Below are 15,342 nucleotides of genomic sequence, written 5' to 3'. Positions count from 1 at the left end.
TCAGACGTCACTTCCTCCATGTGGTCACGCTACTTCCGGGTTTGGGGCGTTCGCGCCTTTTCCCGGCCCTGCCCCCCATGGCGGGTCCCGGTGCCGGCGGCGACCCCCGACCCTTGACTTCTGACCTCTGACCCCGTACGTGCACGGCGGGACCCCCCGTTTGGGGGCCGGGGCGACCCTGGTTAGGGAGGTTGGTTCGGGTGGCTGGGGGGGGCTGTGGCGTCCTCGGGGGGTCCCTGGTGCCAGGGACGTGTGCGGGGGGGTCGCAGTGCCGCGGCCGGGGGTCGTGCCAGGAGGAGTATGTTCGGAGTTGTCTTGGGGGAGCACTGGTACCGGAGGGGCCCTGGAGCCACGGAGGGCCCTGGGGGGCTCTTTGTGCCCGGGGGAGCGTGTAGGGGCTGTCCTGGGGGGCGCTGGTGCCAGGGGGTGTCCCGGGGGCTGTGCAGCGCTCAGGATCCATTTGGGGGGAGGAGGCGGGGCGGCTCCAGGGGCCAGGGTGCATTTGGAGGGGGCTTCAGGTGTCTTCCTGCGCGGGTGTGGATTTTAGGAGGAGGTGGGATGGTCCTGGCACCGGGATGAGTTTGGGGATGCCCTGGGGAGGGAAGGAAGGGAGGCTGAAGGGGTGCAATGTGTGGAGGGAGGGTCAGACGAGGACATGGTTTGTGTTTTGGGGGGTGGGAGAGCCTGTGGTGTCTTGGGGTGACGGTGATCCCAAATTCACCCCGTTTGTTTTCTAGAGGTGACGTTAGACCCCCCGTGGACTCCAGGCCATGTTCTCGGAGCGGGTGGCGCCCACGGCGCAGGGGCTGCTGGGCCCCCCCTCAGCCGAGCCCCCCACGTTCCCCAGGGTGCCAGTGCTGGGCTACTCGGACTGCTCAGGGCCATTCCGGCCGGGCGAGCGCAGCTTCGGCCGCCAGTACGCGCACGTGTACGCCGTGCGCCTCGCCGGCATGCGCCCGACGCTGGAGCACCGCGCGCGGGGTCGCTGGGGTGAGCTGGGGCACCCTGCTGGTCGGCACCCTGCCCAGGAAACACATCGGGGGGCTGCAGCATGTGCAGGGAAGGGAACAGAGCTGGGAAGGGGCTGGAGCAGCAGGAGGGGCTGAGGGAGCTGGGAGGGCTCAGCCTGGAGAGGAGGAGGCTCAGGGGGGACCTTCTGGCTCTGCAACTCCCTGACAGGGCGGGGGGGGGGGGGGGGCGGGCTCTGCTCCCAGGGAACAAGGGACAGGAGGAGAGGGAACGGCCTCAAGCTGTGCCAGGGGAGGGTCAGGTTGGATACTGGGGAAATTCCTTCATGGAAAGGGCTGTCCAGCCCTGGCACAGCTGCCCAGGGCAGGGGTGGAGTCTCCATCCCTGGGGGGATTTAACTGACTTGGGGATGTGGCACTTGGGGACATGGGTGGCCTTGGCAAAAAAGCACCTGTGGAGCTGTATTAGGATTTTACCTCCAGTTTACCAGATTTAAATCTGAGTCCAAAAGTGCATGAGTGTTCTCATCCTCAGGCTGGATGTACCCTGCAGGCATCCCAGACTGGGTGGGGAATCCATCCCTGATGGGGGGGAAGGAGATCAATCCCTCTGAGGGAATCCATCCCTGCCAGGGAAAATCCATCCTTGTGGGGGTGAAGCAGCCATCCCTGCAGTGGGGGAGATCCATCCCTGCCAGGTTGGGATCCACCCGCAACCTTCCTGCAATGTGAGAAGCCCCAATTTGCCCAGTTGTCCCAGTCTCCAGCAGCGTTTTACACTCTTGGCAGGGAACGTGTTGGCAGAACCCACTCCAAACAGCTCAGCCCCCCAGCTCTGGGATGCACTGCAATGATGGGATCATCCAGGGACTTCCCGCTGCAGCTCCCACCTGGAGTTCTGACCTTGGGACGAACTGCCTTCCCCATCAGAGATAGAAGGGAATGTGTGCAGGGGGGCCCCGACTCTTTTTCGGGCACTTTCAGGAGCAGGAGTTGAGTGTGAGGTTTGTCTGGGTGGGGGTGGGGGACCCTGGCCAGGAAGTGGGGTAAGGGGGGTGCAGCTGGGTGAGAAGGGCTGGTTTTGCCAGGGGGGCCATTTCCTGGCCCGGGGGGGCTTGTGGTCCGTGGGTGGGATCCTTGCACTCAGAATTTCCGTCCGCGGGATGAAGCAATGCCGTGGCTCTGCCCCCCCTCACCCCCCTGGCCTGGGCACGTCTGAGATTGAATTTCCCTCAGCTTTGCCCTTCTATGGGCAAAAACCCTTTTGGTGGAGGCTTTTGGGCCGGACTCCTGTTCTCCTGCTCTCTCTATCCCCGTGGAGCCAAGGGGAGGCAAAGCCAGCACTGGTCCGACAGCAGATGTCATTCCTTGGCCTTTGCCAAGTGTGACAGGACCCAGGGGTTTGTAAAGTTCCCCCTCCCACAATCCTAGGATGGGACCAGATTTCGGGTGTTTGTCTCCAAGCAGGAAGCGCCTGCAGGCAAAAATCAGGAGAGCACAGCCTCCCTCCCCCTGAACACACATTTTGAGGGGTCCAAGCCAAGAATAAGAAAGTTCCAATGGGATTGATTTTGTTCTAACTCAGAGTGTTTGCATTCCTGGGCTCAGGAATCCATGTTTCCAACCTGGGGTGCCAGGGTTGGTAGCGGGGTGTTCTCCCCAGGACAGGAGTCATGTTCAGCAGCATGTGATGGGCAAAGGGAGATTTCTGGGAGGGGAAATGTCACCCAGAAAGGATGGAGAGCCACCATGGGCAGTGTTGTTTTGGGAGAGGAGCCCAGGAGCTGGTCCCCCCTGTCCAGGGCCCAAGGCTTGAGATGGGCTTCACAGGCTGGTTTAAACTGGAAATGACAGTCCCACAGCTACATACCAGATGGGGCTGGGACACCTCTGGGTCCCTGGGAGTGGGGTGAGAAATTTTGGGCTCAGTTTGTGGTGAGGGAGATTTTTGCTCCTCAGCCACAGAGCTCCTTGCAGCTCCCGAGGCTTGTGCTGGTTCCCCCAGCCCAGATCCCCTGTGGATCCCTGCCTAAAGCCCAAGATCCTGTCAGCATGCCAGGATCTTCCCTGGCTGTGATGGGGATCCTGAATTCCAGCAGGTATCTGATGTGGAGGATCTGGCCCTGGCAGAGGTCAGGTTTGGGAGTGATGAGTGATCTGCCTGTCAGCTCCAAGTAGGATGTTTGGATCATGTCCTGGATGGGGAGCAGGAACACCAGCCCCTCCATGCCCAAGGGCAGGAGCATCACATCCTGGACCCTTCCTGGGCAGAGCTGTTCCTGGGACCTAAACACACTGTCCCAAGGAGCTGTGGGTCTCCCAGCCCCTGTCACTACCCAGCTTTCCCCTCCGGTGCAGAGGAAATGCCTGCAGGCTCTGGAATGCTTCTTGGCCCCATCTGGCCCACACATGTCCTCTCGGCACCGTGCCTCGAGGAAAATCAGGAGGCTTCCCAACATTCCCACTGCTTCTCGCTGGCCTTGGCGCTGGGGCCATTCCAGCTGCTCCCCCTAGCCCTGCGCTGTGCCCCCATCACCCCAAGGCCACTGACCCCCATTGCTCCGCAGGGAACGATGCCGTGCTGCGGAAGCTGTCAGAGCTGCAGGTGGGCGAGAAGTGCTGCGTGGTGGGGACGCTCTTCAAGGCCATGCAGCTCCAGCCCTCCATCCTGCAGGAGATCAGCGAGGAGGTAATGGAGGGACACTCCCCTGATGCACCCCCTCCACCTCCTCCCTACAGCTTGGGGGATGTGCCAGCGCATGTGGGAGCTCGTGGCTTCCCCGTGCTCACTGTGGCCAGGGAACTGGCAGGGATTACAGCTGGGTAGGTGGGCTGTGCCCGCTGTGTCCCTGGATGCCAGCTTGGTGGCATTTCTTGGTGCCAGCATGTTTCTGTGTGTGGTGCTTATGGAATCATGGAATGGTTTGGGTTGGGAGAGACCTTAAAGCTCATCCATGGACAGGAACACCTTTCACTAGACCAGGTTGCTCTGAACCCCATCCAGCCTGGCCTGGAACACTTCCAGGGATGGAGCATCCACAGCTTTTCTCGGCAGCCTGTGCCAATGTCTCACCATCCTCACAAGGAAGAATTCCTTGCCCATATCTAATCCAAATCCACCCTTTGTCCATCTGAAGCTGTTTCCCCCTGTTTGCCACCACCCTCACTCAGTGATGATTTTCCAGCCCTCGAAGAGTTTGGATCCAAGGGGTTGGTAACTCAACCCCCTTTCCCTGCCAACAGGGGAGGGGGATGAGGGGGGTGTCAGGGAAGCTCTGGCATCCCTATGCAGTGCCAGGGGCCTGTCTCCTCCCAGCTAGCTCACGTTGGGAAGTTTAAAGCTCCCACCACCCATCTGAGCTGCTTCATCCTTGGATGGGGCTCACGTTCAGGATGCTGCAGGGAAGCGCTGAGTGAAACCTGCGCATCCGGGGGGACTCCAGCTGCCGGGGCCTCTGGCTGGGGTGTTGGCCATGCTGGTGGGGGGACCTGGGGCAGGAAAAGGTCCCTGGGGGCCACTGGTCCTCGCTGAGGCTGTCAGAGCTGTCCCTGCCCACCCTGCAGCACAACCTGGTGCCTCAGCCGCCCCTGCCCAAGTACATCCAGCCCTCAGACGAGCTGATCCTGGAGGATGAGCTGCAGCGGATTAAGCTGGAAGGAGCCATCGATGTGCAGAGGCTGGTGACAGGTAAGGGCCAGCAGTGGCTCCACAGTGGGACCCACCACAAGGGTGCTGACCAGGGCTGACTGCCCACTCTGCCCCAGGGACCATCGTGGCCGTGTACGGCTCCGAGCAGGACGATGGCAGGTTCCTGGTAGAGGATCACTGCTTCGCTGACCTGCCACCACCCCTGCCCTGGAATGGGCCCACCTCTGACCGGTGAGTCAGCAGGAGCAAGGCTGGCACTGTGTCCCTGCCCTGCCAAGAGGGCTGGTGGAGGGGGTTGTGCCCCCTGCCCCGGCTCTGTGATGCCCCTTGGTTTGGGAGCATGGCATGCTGCCCAAGCCTCTCCATCCATCCAGGTTTGTGCTGCTGGCCTCAGGGCTGGGGCTGGGCAGTGGGAGTGGGGAGGCCCTGCTGAGCACCCAGCTGCTGGTGGATGTGGTGACAGGGCAGCTGGGTGCCGAGGGCGAGCAAAGCTGTGCCGCCCACATCTCCCGAGTCATCCTGGCAGGGAACCTGCTGAGCCAGAACACGCAGAGCCGGGACACCATCAACAAGGTACAGCGGGGAGGGGGGGCTCACAGAGCTTCTGAGGCACCGGGATGATGTGGGGAGGGGGCAGAGGGCACACGGGGTTGTTCTTCACTGTCTCCCTGCTCACCCAGGCCAAGTACCTGACCAAGAAGACTCAGGCAGCAAGCGTGGAGGCCGTGAAGATGCTGGATGAGATCCTGCTGCAGCTCTGCGTGAGTGCTCGGGGTTGGCCAGGGAATCGGGTTCCTTTTGGGTGAGGGAGCCTAGTTCCTGAGGCAGGGGAGCAGCACTGCTATCAGCCCAGGGTGTGGGGTGGCAAAGCCCCTTCCCCAGCACCCACCTTCCCTTTGAGCACCTCCTAGAGAGAGGCAGCACAAAACCCAGCTCCAGATCCTTCTCTCAGGATCTAGCCTCCATGGTGAAGCCAAGTGGAGTGTCCTGTGGGAAAGGGGCAGGAGTGACACCAGGGCTTTGCTCTGAGCCCCCTCAGAGGGCATTTTGGCTGCCCTGTTGATCCCTGCTCTGCCCGCAGACCTCGGTGCCTGTGGATGTGATGCCCGGGGAGTTCGACCCCACCAACTACACGCTGCCACAGCAGCCACTGCACCGCTGCATGCTGCCCCTGGCCAGCCCCTATGCCACGCTACACCTTGTCACCAACCCCTACCAGGCCAACCTGGATGGTGTCAGGTAAACAAAGCTAGTGTGCCACCAGATCTGGTGACAGCTGTCAGCAGCACAGCACTGCAGAGCATGTCCTCACATGTCCAGCATCCAAATCTCCCCTTCTTACCCCAAAAATATAGATTTTTGGGGACATCAGGACAAAATGTCAGTGACATCTTCAAATACAGCAGCATGGATGACTACCTGGAGATCCTGGAGTGGACACTGCTGGCAGGACACATCAGCCCCACAGCCCCGGACACCCTAGGTACAGCAAGGACTTGGGGGGGGTCGCCCTCCCCAGGGTTGCAGGTCCCCCCTAATTCTCATGCCCCCCAGGCTGTTACCCGTTTTACAAATCGGACCCGTTCATCCTCACCGAGTGCCCTCACGTCTACTTCTGTGGGAACACACCCTGCTTCCAGTCCAAACTGCTCCAAGGTGCTCCTGCAGATCCTTGTGGGGGGCTGGGAGGTGCCGTGGGGCTCCTCCACCTGACACCCGCCTGTGTTCACAGGGGCAGAGGGGCAGCGGGTGCTACTGGTGACAGTGCCCGACTTCAGCACCACGCAGACCGCCTGCCTCGTCAACCTGCGCGACCTCACCTGCCAGCCCATCACCTTCTCCGGCTTTGGGGCCGAGGACGAGGACGGGGACATGGAAGTTGGACACTGACCACAGGGAGGGCACGGACTCCATTGCCCCCACCCCTCAGGGGGTCCTGGCACCAACCACCCTTGTCTGTCCTCTGGGAGGGGGGCACTGGAGGGACAAAATACTCATACCAATATAACTTGATTTATTTGTGTAACAAAACTGTGTGGATGGGAGAGGGGCTGTGCCTGCCTCTGTGGGCCCTGCCCCGGCGAGCGGGACCACCCCTGCCATGCCACTGGGACAGGGACAGTGAGCTGGCACTGCCCAGCCCCGAGGGACGGGGTAGCATGTCCCTGACAGCGCCCAGCTGTGAAGGCCAACGCCCTCAGTCCAGGGAAGCAGCAAGGTGAGGGGCTGGAGCCCACTGGGAGCAGCTGCCCAAGCTCAGGGAAGATGGGAAGATGTTGGAAGTGAATGCTGGGGCATCTGACCGTGGCTTGAAGCAGAGCAAAGGCCTGAGCATCCCTAGTCCCCAAAGTTCACTGTGTAGGTCTCAGCTGTGGTGAGAGGCTGCATTGTCCCCGTGCCCAGCTCCCAGCCCTCCATCTCTGTCACCAGCTCGGTGACCACCTCTGTCTCGGTGTCCATCTCCCAGGTGCCGGCCGTGGGCGGCTCCTGGCTCCAGGGCATGTAGGCTGTGCTGCTGAAGGGGAAGGGCAGGGCCGTGGTGGCTGGTAGGGCTGTGGGGCTGCTGGTGGTTGTGGTGGCATTGAGGCGCCGCAGCCGCAGCTGCTCCCGCAGCCGCATGCGGTGCCGGAGGCGCATCCGCAGGCGCAGGCGCTCGCGGGGTGTCATGGGCCGGCCAGGCACCACGAGGCGGATCGGCCGGTTCCCGTTCATGGCCATGATCTCCCGGATGCGCTTCCAGTTGGAGCGGGACAGGACAAAATTGCACTGGGTGGCCCCAATGTCGTAGAGGACGTGGCAGGTCTTGACACTGGGATTGTAGCCCTCGGCCCGTGCCGACACACGGTACTCGCCCGGGTTCAGGATGCGCCAGTAGTCCCCACCGCTGGCTGTGATTACAGAGGGCAGCCGGGTGGGACAGAGGCAGTGCAGGGCTGCCAGCAGCCTGCCCACATTTCACAGCCCCCTACCTGTTTTGATGTTGTGGTTGATGCCCCCCACCACGATGGTGGCGTTGGCAATGGGCTCTCCCTGCTGGTCTGTCACTATGCCCTTGATTCCACGATGGACCTGGGTGAGGAAAGGGATGAGCAAAACCGTGTGGGGCAGGTGGGGTGGCCTTGACCATGTCCCAGCACATACCTGCTCCATGAAGGTGAGCAGAGACTCCTTGTTGTTCTCCCACTCCTGCTGCAGCTCACTCTCGTGGGGGAACTTGTCGCAGCCCAGATAGACAGACAGCTCCAGGCAGTTGGTGTGAAGGTAGCTGAAGTCATTCATGCCTGCAAGACACACGGACATGTGCCCAGCCAGCCGCTCACTCACATTCCTGCAGTGGGGTCACAGGGCAGCTGTGCCACGGGCCCCAACTTACTGCCAGCCCGGGGGTGCCACTTGGCGCCCTGCACGATGCCCATGGCGTCAGTCATGTCCTGCGCGTGGCAGCCCCCACGGAAGGTCTCAGTCATGGTGAGGTGTGCTGAGGCATAGGAGATGGCGAGCCAGCGGAACACGGCGTGGTCGGGCGTCTCCTGCAGCTCGGGATGCTCGTCCTCATAGTCCAGTGGGCGAGGGGCAGCTGCCGGCGTCGGGGGGCTGGGCCGGGCCATGTCAAAGGGGAAGGACACCAGCTTCTCCCCGCCCTGCAGGTTGGCTCCCAGCACGAAGGGGTTCTTGTCCATCCATGCCATGACAGCCCGTGTCTCCACCGCCACCTGTGAGGTGGGCACAGGGTGGGAAGTGTTACCCCCCTGTCACCTCCTCCCCTTCCCTGCCCCACCTCCACACCCCCCTCCGTGCTCACTGCCGCATCCTCAGCCAGGTAGTGCTCCGGGATGGGGATGTGGTGATTGGGGAACTGGTGGGGCACCAGCCGCCTCTCCTCCGCTGCCCACAGTGCTGAGGCCAGGTCGGGAAAGTTCTCAAAGAGGTCGAAGCCCTCCTCTGTCCAATGGCCCAGCGCCCAGTTGCCCAGTTCAGAGCCCTGTAGATGGCCCAGGACAGCAGTGAGCCCAAGGAGAGCTGCATCCTACCACCCACATCCCATTCCCTGCTCTTCCATTCTGTCCCATTCCACCACTCTGCCATCCCATCCCAGCTCGCCACCATCCCATCCCACCGTTCCAGGTCTCATCCCCTGCCCTGACATCCCAGTTGCCCAGCTTGGAGTCCTGCCACCAGACCAGGGCAGCAGTGAGCTGCAAGGGGAGGGCAGCATCCTATCACTCTGCCATCTCATCCCACTGCACCACATCCCATCCCCACTGCCCCGCTGCTCCACTGACCCATCCCATTGCCCCACGGCTGATCCCACCACCCACATCCCACCCCGCTGTCCCCTCACCGCCTCGCGGGCCAGCTCGTAGCCGTCAGGGTTGAGGGAGGGGACGAGGTGGATGCGGGTGTCAGTGACCAGGCCCCGCACACGGGGGTTCCCGTCTTGGTACTCCTTGCACAGGAACTGCATCAGCAGCAGCAGCAGCTCCCGGCCCAGGGCCTCATTCCCGTGCAGCCCCGCCGTGTACCGGAACTCGGGCTCACCTGGGGCAGGGGGTGAGCAGGGTCAGCCAATGCCAGGGACCATAGCTGGGGCCCCCTGCACCCCCCACGCTCCCTCCACCTGTCTCATGCTCGCCCGGGCTGTCAGAGATCTCCATGGCGTAGATCTTCAGCCCCCGCGAGCTCTTGCCGATGTTGTAGATGCGGGTGATGGTGGGACACTCCTCGTTCACCACCTTCATCAGCTGCAGGGTGGGCGGAAATGGGGGCAGCACTTGGGGGGATAAGTCCACCCCCCACAGATGATTCCTGCACCATGGAGGATCCCATCCCCCACCAAGCTGCACACCCCCAAGGAGGTGCCCACCCCCATGGAGGATCCAACCCCGACAGAGGATTCCACCACCGTGATGGATCCCATGACCATGGCCGTGTCTACCCCATGGAGGATCCCAGCCCATGGATGTGTTCATGGAGTGTCCCACCCCCCACAGAGGATCCCACCCCCCAGCGGATCTGCCCCCCAGCAGTGCCCACCTGTCTCATGTCCTTGTAGGAGTGGTGTCGGAAGTCCAGGTTGTCCGTGGAAGTCACCTCGTTCTGCTGGGTGTAGTAGCTGCTGACAGCTGTGGAGGGGTCAGGGACACAGTGGTGGGGGACAGCTGGAGAGCTGCCACCCCATCATAGCCCCCCAGGCTGCTTCGGAGTGACTGTTACCGGAAAGGGGGCACCCCAGGACCTCGAGGCGCAGGCAGAGGCTCCCATTCCAGCGCTGGGGGTAGATGCGGATGTACCGGGCCACCATCGGCTCAGGGAACTCACTCAGCACTGGAGTGTCCTTGTCCACATTGCCATAAAACATCTGCCAAGGGGGGGAGATGTACTCGAGAGGGTCCCCATTGTCCCCATGTCCCCCCCAAGCCTGGTCTGGGGTCCCCACCATCTCCTCGTAGCCATTGCTGTACATCACCCAGTGCTGGCTGTCGTTGCTGAAGCCCACGTAGAAGCTGGTGACAAAGTCATCACTGCAAGGGGACAGGGACAGGTTGGGACTCCCACTCTCCCCACTCCCCCCTGCCTGTGTCCCCACCTCCACCCCCATGTCCCCGTACTGGATCTGGGAGTCGCGCCCCTGGGTGATGACACCGGTGAACATGGTGATGCGGCGAGTGTCCACCTCGAGCCAGTGCGCCCGGCTGTCGTCCTCGGCACACCACGCCCCGTCAAAGAAATCGTCCTCGTTGGTGCCCGCCTGGGGGGGACAGTGAGCGGGACGTGCGTGAGGGTGTCACTGTCAGCCCCGGGTGGGTGGGAGGGGTGACCCTCACCTGCATGTTGAGGCGGCCACGCTGGGCGCCCAGCCCGTGGCGCAGCATGGAGGAGGCCAGGATCTGGTCGTCCTCGATGCGGTGGGACTCCAGCCCGATTGGGGGACATCCTGGGGACAGCGGGGGGAGAGGGAGTGATGAGCATCCCCCCCCCACAGCGGGGTGTCCCCGTCAGTTCTGGAAATGGGGACACTCACTTGTCTTCTCTGCCGGAGGGGTCCATTCCTCATCTGGATCCCACTTCTTCCCTCCTGGCTTTTTGGTTTTTCCTGGGAAAGGGGCACAGTGCCCTCACTGTGGGGGGGGCAGGGATGGAGATGGGAGTGGGGGAACAGGGATGGGGACTGGCACCCACCTTTGTGGTCCTGGCCCTTCTCCTCTGCCCAGGGCTCCTCCTCCTCCTCCTCCTCCTTGCTGCTGCTGCCTTTCTTGGGCTTTGCTGTTGGGGAAGCGACACCCACCCCAGGGACGTGACATTCATCCCAGGGATGTGCCACCAGTTCCAGGAACATGCCACCCCCCCGGGGATGTGACACCCACCATGCAGACATGTCACCCACTGCAGGGACATGCCACCCTCCCCAGGGACATGCCACCCTCCCTGTGGCTCTGCCACCAACTCTGGGGACATGCCACCCACCATGGGCCCACCCAGCCCCTGCCCATCCCTCCAACCACCCTCGTCCCCTCTCACAGGGTCTGATTTTCTCCTCGTCTGTCTCCATCCCGTCATCCTTGTCCGGATGTTTGCGGGGCTTCGGCGGGGGGGGCAGCCCGTAGGTCACTGGGGGGCACAGGGTGGGGGCTGGGACACCCCTCTGGGGCTGGTGGGGGCAGGGGTGATGGGGGGTCCTGGGGTGCCCCCCTCCCTCCCGGGCTGTCACTCACGGTCATCGTAGTCAGGTGGCTCGAAGCCCTCACCATAGTCCCCTTCGGTCACTGGGCCAGGCAGGGGGGGCTGTGGGGGGGGCTGCAGGGGGGGCTGTGGGGGGGGCTCCTCTGGCTCTCCTGGTGGGGGGAAGGGGCTGTGCTGGGGATGAGGAGGCAATAGGGTCCCTGTGTTCCTGCAGGGTCCGCTATGCCCCCATGGGGTTCTCCATGCCCCTATGGGGTCCCCACGGGATCAGCATGCCCCTCTGTGGGGTCCCCATGTACCTGTGGGGTCCCTATGTCCCCAGTGGATCCCCCTATATCCCACCCATGCCCCCAAGAGATCTCCATACCCCTGTGGGGTCCCCACACCTCTACCATCCCCCTGAGGGTCCCCCATGCTCCCATGAGAATGCCATGTCCCTGTGGGGTCCTCCATGCCCATACAGGGTCCCCATGTCCCTGCAGGGTTCCTTGTGTTCCTATGGGGTCCCCCATGATTCTGTGGGATCCCTCTGTCCCTATGGAGTCTCCATGTCCCTTTGGGGTCCCTATGTCCCTCTACATCCCCTGGCACCCCCAAACCACCAAGAGATGTCCAGACTCCTACAGTGTCTCCACACCCCTATGGGGTCCCCACACCCTTTATGCTGACCCCATGCCCACCCCAGCTCTAGGCTGCCCCAAAATGCTGCTCCCCTGTGTCCCCAAGGCTAGGGACTGTCCCCCAACCTCACCCCGAGTGGTGCCAGCCCCTGTGTCCCCCTGTCCCCCCACATACGGGGCTCCTCAGGCTGGGGCCAGACACGCTCGGGTCTCCTCCTGCTCGGGGGCTTGGGGGGCTTCTGCTGCCGCCGGATGTACTCGACTGGGGACACAGAGGGTGGCCCTGGCTTTGGGGTGCAAGGTGGGGGGGACATCCCCTCCATCCCTCCCTGCAGGCCAGGGGACCCTGGTGGTCCCCCCACCTGCACCCCAGCACCGTACAGTCCTCGTAGTCCTCCCGCTCCAGCTGCTCGTTGTAGTCCAGAGTCGGGGGCTCCGGCTCCTCGGGAAGCTCTGCAGAGAGGGGACACGGGGGGAAGGGGCACAGGTGGCACTGGGGTGCAGGAAGGGGACACCAGAGAGCAGGGAGGTGGCCCTGGGGTGCAAGGTGGTGGCACTGGGACTCAGGGAGGTGGCACCAGGATGCAGGGAGGCAGCACTGGGACACAGGGAAGTGACACTAAAGATTAGGGAGGTGACATAGGGGTGCAAGAAGGTGGCAAGTGGGAATAGGGAGGTGGCCCTAGGTTGCAAGGGAGTGGCCCTGGGGAGCTGGGAGATGGCATTGGGGTGCAGGGAGATGACATTTGGGGACAGGGAGGTCGCACTGGGGCGCAGTGGGGTGGCCCCAGGCTGCAGTGGGGTGGCCCCAAGACAGGGTGGTGGCCCTGAGGGCTGAGCACTCACCTGGCTGGGGCTTGGGGTCCCAGTCCTCCCGGCCCAGCCCCCATCGTTCACTCTGTGGCTCCTCCAGCTCCCCTGGGGACAGGGACAGAGTGAGGGGCTGGCAGGGCCCCTCAGGGCCCCAGCATGCCCCTCATCTACCCTGTCCTACAGCAGGAAGAGGAAGGTTAGGGGGACAGAGAGGGGGACTCCAGGGGGACAAAGCCACTAGGGCAGCTGAGCAGGACATGGGGTGATGCTCTGCTTTGCTGAGACCCACCACCCCAACACAGCCCACAGCGAGGGATGTCCCCAAAACTCACCTCGGCCACCTCCATCCTCTTCTTCCTCTTTGTAGTGTGAGGGCTCCAGGAACTCAGGTGCCCCCTCATCATCCTCGCCCCACAGGGGCTGTGGGGTGGTGGGGGGCTCTGGGGAGAGGCTTGGTGGCACCAGTGGCTTCTTACCAGAGGGTTTGGTGGCCTTGGGTGGCTTCTCCTTGAGTGGCTTCTCCTTGGGCTTTTTGGAGCCTTTTTGGGGTTTTTCAGAGCCTTTGGGGTTTTTTTCTGAGCCTTTTTGGGGGTTTTCAGAGCCTTTCGGTGGCTTTTCCTTGGGTTTCTTGGGGGGTTTGCCCTTGCTCCGGTCCCTGTCTTTGTTTTTGTCCTTCTTGGGGCTCCGGGGTCTCTCCTTGGGCTTCTTGGGAAGCTTGGGGGGTTTTTCCTTCTTCCCCTTCCTGGGTTTCTCAGGCTCCGTCAGCGGCCCTGGGGAGTCTGGGGGAGGGAGGGGGCGAAAAGGAGGGGCAGCCGCCCCGAGGTGGGGTGAGGGACGGCGGGGCCGGGCTGAGGGGTCCCCCCCGTCCCGCCTCCCCCCGTTCCCCGTGGGATGGCGGTGCCGGTCGCTCACCGGTGCCGGTGCCGGTGCCGATGCTGAGGTCGGTGCCGAAGCTCAGCTCGGTGCCGTGCCCGTCCCGGTCCCCGCCGTCCCCAGGCCCGAGGAAGCCCCGCAAAAACTCCTCGATCTCGGCGTCGGTGAGCGCGGGGGGCCCCGGGGCGGCCCCCGGTGCCGGTACCGGCAGCAGCGGCAGCAGCGCGGCCGTCAACAGGAGGCAGGAGCGGGGCGGCCCCGCCGGGACCATCGCGCTCCGCACCGGCCCCGCGCCCCGAGAGCCCCGAGAGCCCCGGGCGGGCGGGCTGGGGGCGGCGCTGCGGCCGGGGGCGGCTCCGAGCGGCGGCGGCGCCCCCGGGACCCACTCGGCACCGGGACGGCACCGGGATGATACCGGCACCGGGATGGCGCTGGCACTGAACGGCACCCGATGGCACTGAACGGGATGGGCACCGGCACTGCCACTGTCGCTGGCCACATGCTGTACTGGCACCGCACCGGGTCCGAGACTGCCGGGGACCCGCACTGGCACCGCGCGGAACTGGCGCTGCCTGGTACCGGCACTGGCACCGGCACCGGCACTGCCGGGGACCCGCGCTCCACTGGCACCGGGACTGGCACTGAAGTGACACCGGCACTGAGGGGACCCACGCTGCACTGCGCTGGCACTCCTGGGACCGGTCTCGAGCCCACACCGGCACTGACTGGGGCACAGCACTGTACTGGCGCTGTGGGCACCCTGGACTGCAGAGGCTGGCATTGCATCAGCACTGGCACGGCGTGGGGACCAGCACGACACGGCACCGGCACCGTGGCCCCACGTGTGGCGTCTGGTTCAGGCCTGGCACTGGGCTGGGCACCGGTGCTGCACCCGCAGCAGTGACACCGACACCGTGCTCACAGCACAGGCAGGCACAGGGCACACCCTGCACCCCTGTAACTGCTGCACCCCTGTAACCCCTGCGCCCCTGTAAGCCCTGCACCCCTGTACCACCCACCCCTCTGTGCTGCTGTAAACCCTGAGCCCCCACTACCCACTGCACTCCTGTACCCCCTGCAACCCCTGAACCCCCTGCATTCCCTGTCCCCCCTGTCCCCCTGCGCCATTTGTACCCACTGCACCTCTGTGGGTGCTGCACATGCAGGCTCGGAGCCTCAGGTGCCAGTGCTGCGTCTGCCCTGGGACCGGGCACAGCCCCTGCATCCGTGACACTGCAGGCACAGCACACAGGAACCCCGTTGTCTGGAGCAGCACATGGACACACTACACACGTGAAGACACCGCACATGAGACATGCACAGCACACGGCACACGCACTGCACACCCCCTGCACATGCCTGGCAGTGCCCCGGGGCTCCCTGCACACGCTGCACACGGAGCACACAGGACGAGCTGCGTGTGGGGCAGGACCACGCACAGAGACCGTGCACTGCACACTGCACACGTCCTGCACACGTGCTGCACACACATTACACACGTGTGACCCCCCCCGACACTCCCCCTGCCCAGGACGGGGGTTCAGGCTGGGGTGTGCCCCCCTAGAGTGCCCCCTGGGGTGCTGGAGAGCGCAGAGGGTGATGTTGGGGGGTGCACTGGGTGCCCCCCACCCGCTCGGGCCCCGCAGGCTCCCTGGGCCGCGGTGGTGGCGGGGCCACGTGGCAGCTCAGGCCTCCCGTGCTCGTCACATGCGTGGCCCCCCCTCGTCACACATGTGCC

The 15,342-nt window shown here is 63.8% G+C and overlaps 2 protein-coding genes across 4 annotated transcripts; one reads left to right on the top strand and one right to left on the bottom strand.

Annotated features, from left to right (window-relative positions):
• The first annotated feature begins 1 nt into the window (after position 1).
• POLD2 (DNA polymerase delta 2, accessory subunit) lies at positions 2–6,648 on the top strand. 2 transcript variants are annotated; one of them, XM_064637747.1, is made up of 11 exons: positions 2–135; positions 738–990; positions 3,536–3,657; positions 4,533–4,656; positions 4,734–4,848; positions 4,992–5,190; positions 5,298–5,378; positions 5,699–5,856; positions 5,973–6,100; positions 6,172–6,273; positions 6,350–6,648. In XM_064637747.1, the coding sequence occupies exons 2-11, from the start codon at positions 771–773 to the stop codon at positions 6,505–6,507; spliced, it is 1,407 nt and encodes a 468-aa protein (XP_064493817.1). In that variant the 5' UTR covers positions 2–135; positions 738–770; the 3' UTR covers positions 6,508–6,648. The 2 variants fall into 2 exon arrangements, with proteins under 2 accessions (XP_064493817.1, XP_064493818.1); XM_064637748.1 differs by lacking the exon at positions 2–135 and adding an exon at positions 173–190.
• On the bottom strand, positions 6,612–14,532 carry AEBP1 (AE binding protein 1). 2 transcript variants are annotated; one of them, XM_064637714.1, is made up of 21 exons: positions 13,644–14,532; positions 13,064–13,510; positions 12,765–12,836; positions 12,300–12,371; positions 12,094–12,180; positions 11,331–11,450; positions 11,137–11,226; positions 10,798–10,881; positions 10,640–10,711; positions 10,443–10,552; positions 10,227–10,366; positions 10,055–10,139; positions 9,832–9,976; positions 9,652–9,740; positions 9,236–9,359; positions 8,960–9,156; positions 8,420–8,599; positions 7,991–8,330; positions 7,759–7,898; positions 7,587–7,686; positions 6,612–7,505 (listed from the first exon to the last, which is right to left on the bottom strand). In XM_064637714.1, the coding sequence occupies exons 1-21, from the start codon at positions 14,383–14,385 to the stop codon at positions 6,955–6,957; spliced, it is 3,987 nt and encodes a 1,328-aa protein (XP_064493784.1). In that variant the 5' UTR covers positions 14,386–14,532; the 3' UTR covers positions 6,612–6,954. The 2 variants fall into 2 exon arrangements, with proteins under 2 accessions (XP_064493784.1, XP_064493785.1); XM_064637715.1 differs by having other exon boundaries at positions 13,650–14,532.
• Positions 14,533–15,342: the final 810 nt, after the last annotated feature.

Source organism: Pseudopipra pipra, chromosome 28 (genome assembly GCF_036250125.1).
Source record: "Pseudopipra pipra isolate bDixPip1 chromosome 28, bDixPip1.hap1, whole genome shotgun sequence".
NCBI lineage: Eukaryota > Metazoa > Chordata > Aves > Passeriformes > Pipridae > Pseudopipra > Pseudopipra pipra.
This window is presented reverse-complemented; position numbering and strand designations above follow the sequence as displayed.

Coding starts and splice junctions, on each gene's coding strand:
- POLD2 (XM_064637747.1), top strand. CDS start 771: ATGTTCTCGGAGCGGGTGGCGCCCACGGCGCAGGGGCTGCTGGGCCCC. Junction 991..3,535: donor CCGCGCGCGGGGTCGCTGGG/GTGAGCTGGGGC, acceptor ATTGCTCCGCAG/GGAACGATGCCGTGCTGCGG. Junction 5,191..5,297: donor GCCGGGACACCATCAACAAG/GTACAGCGGGGA, acceptor CTGCTCACCCAG/GCCAAGTACCTGACCAAGAA.
- AEBP1 (XM_064637714.1), bottom strand. CDS start 14,385: ATGCCAGCCTCTGCAGTCCAGGGTGCCCACAGCGCCAGTACAGTGCTG. Junction 10,367..10,442: donor GTGGCCGCCTCAACATGCAG/GTGAGGGTCACC, acceptor TGTCCCCCCCAG/GCGGGCACCAACGAGGACGA. Junction 8,600..8,959: donor ACGAGCTGGCCCGCGAGGCG/GTGAGGGGACAG, acceptor GGCCATCTACAG/GGCTCTGAACTGGGCAACTG.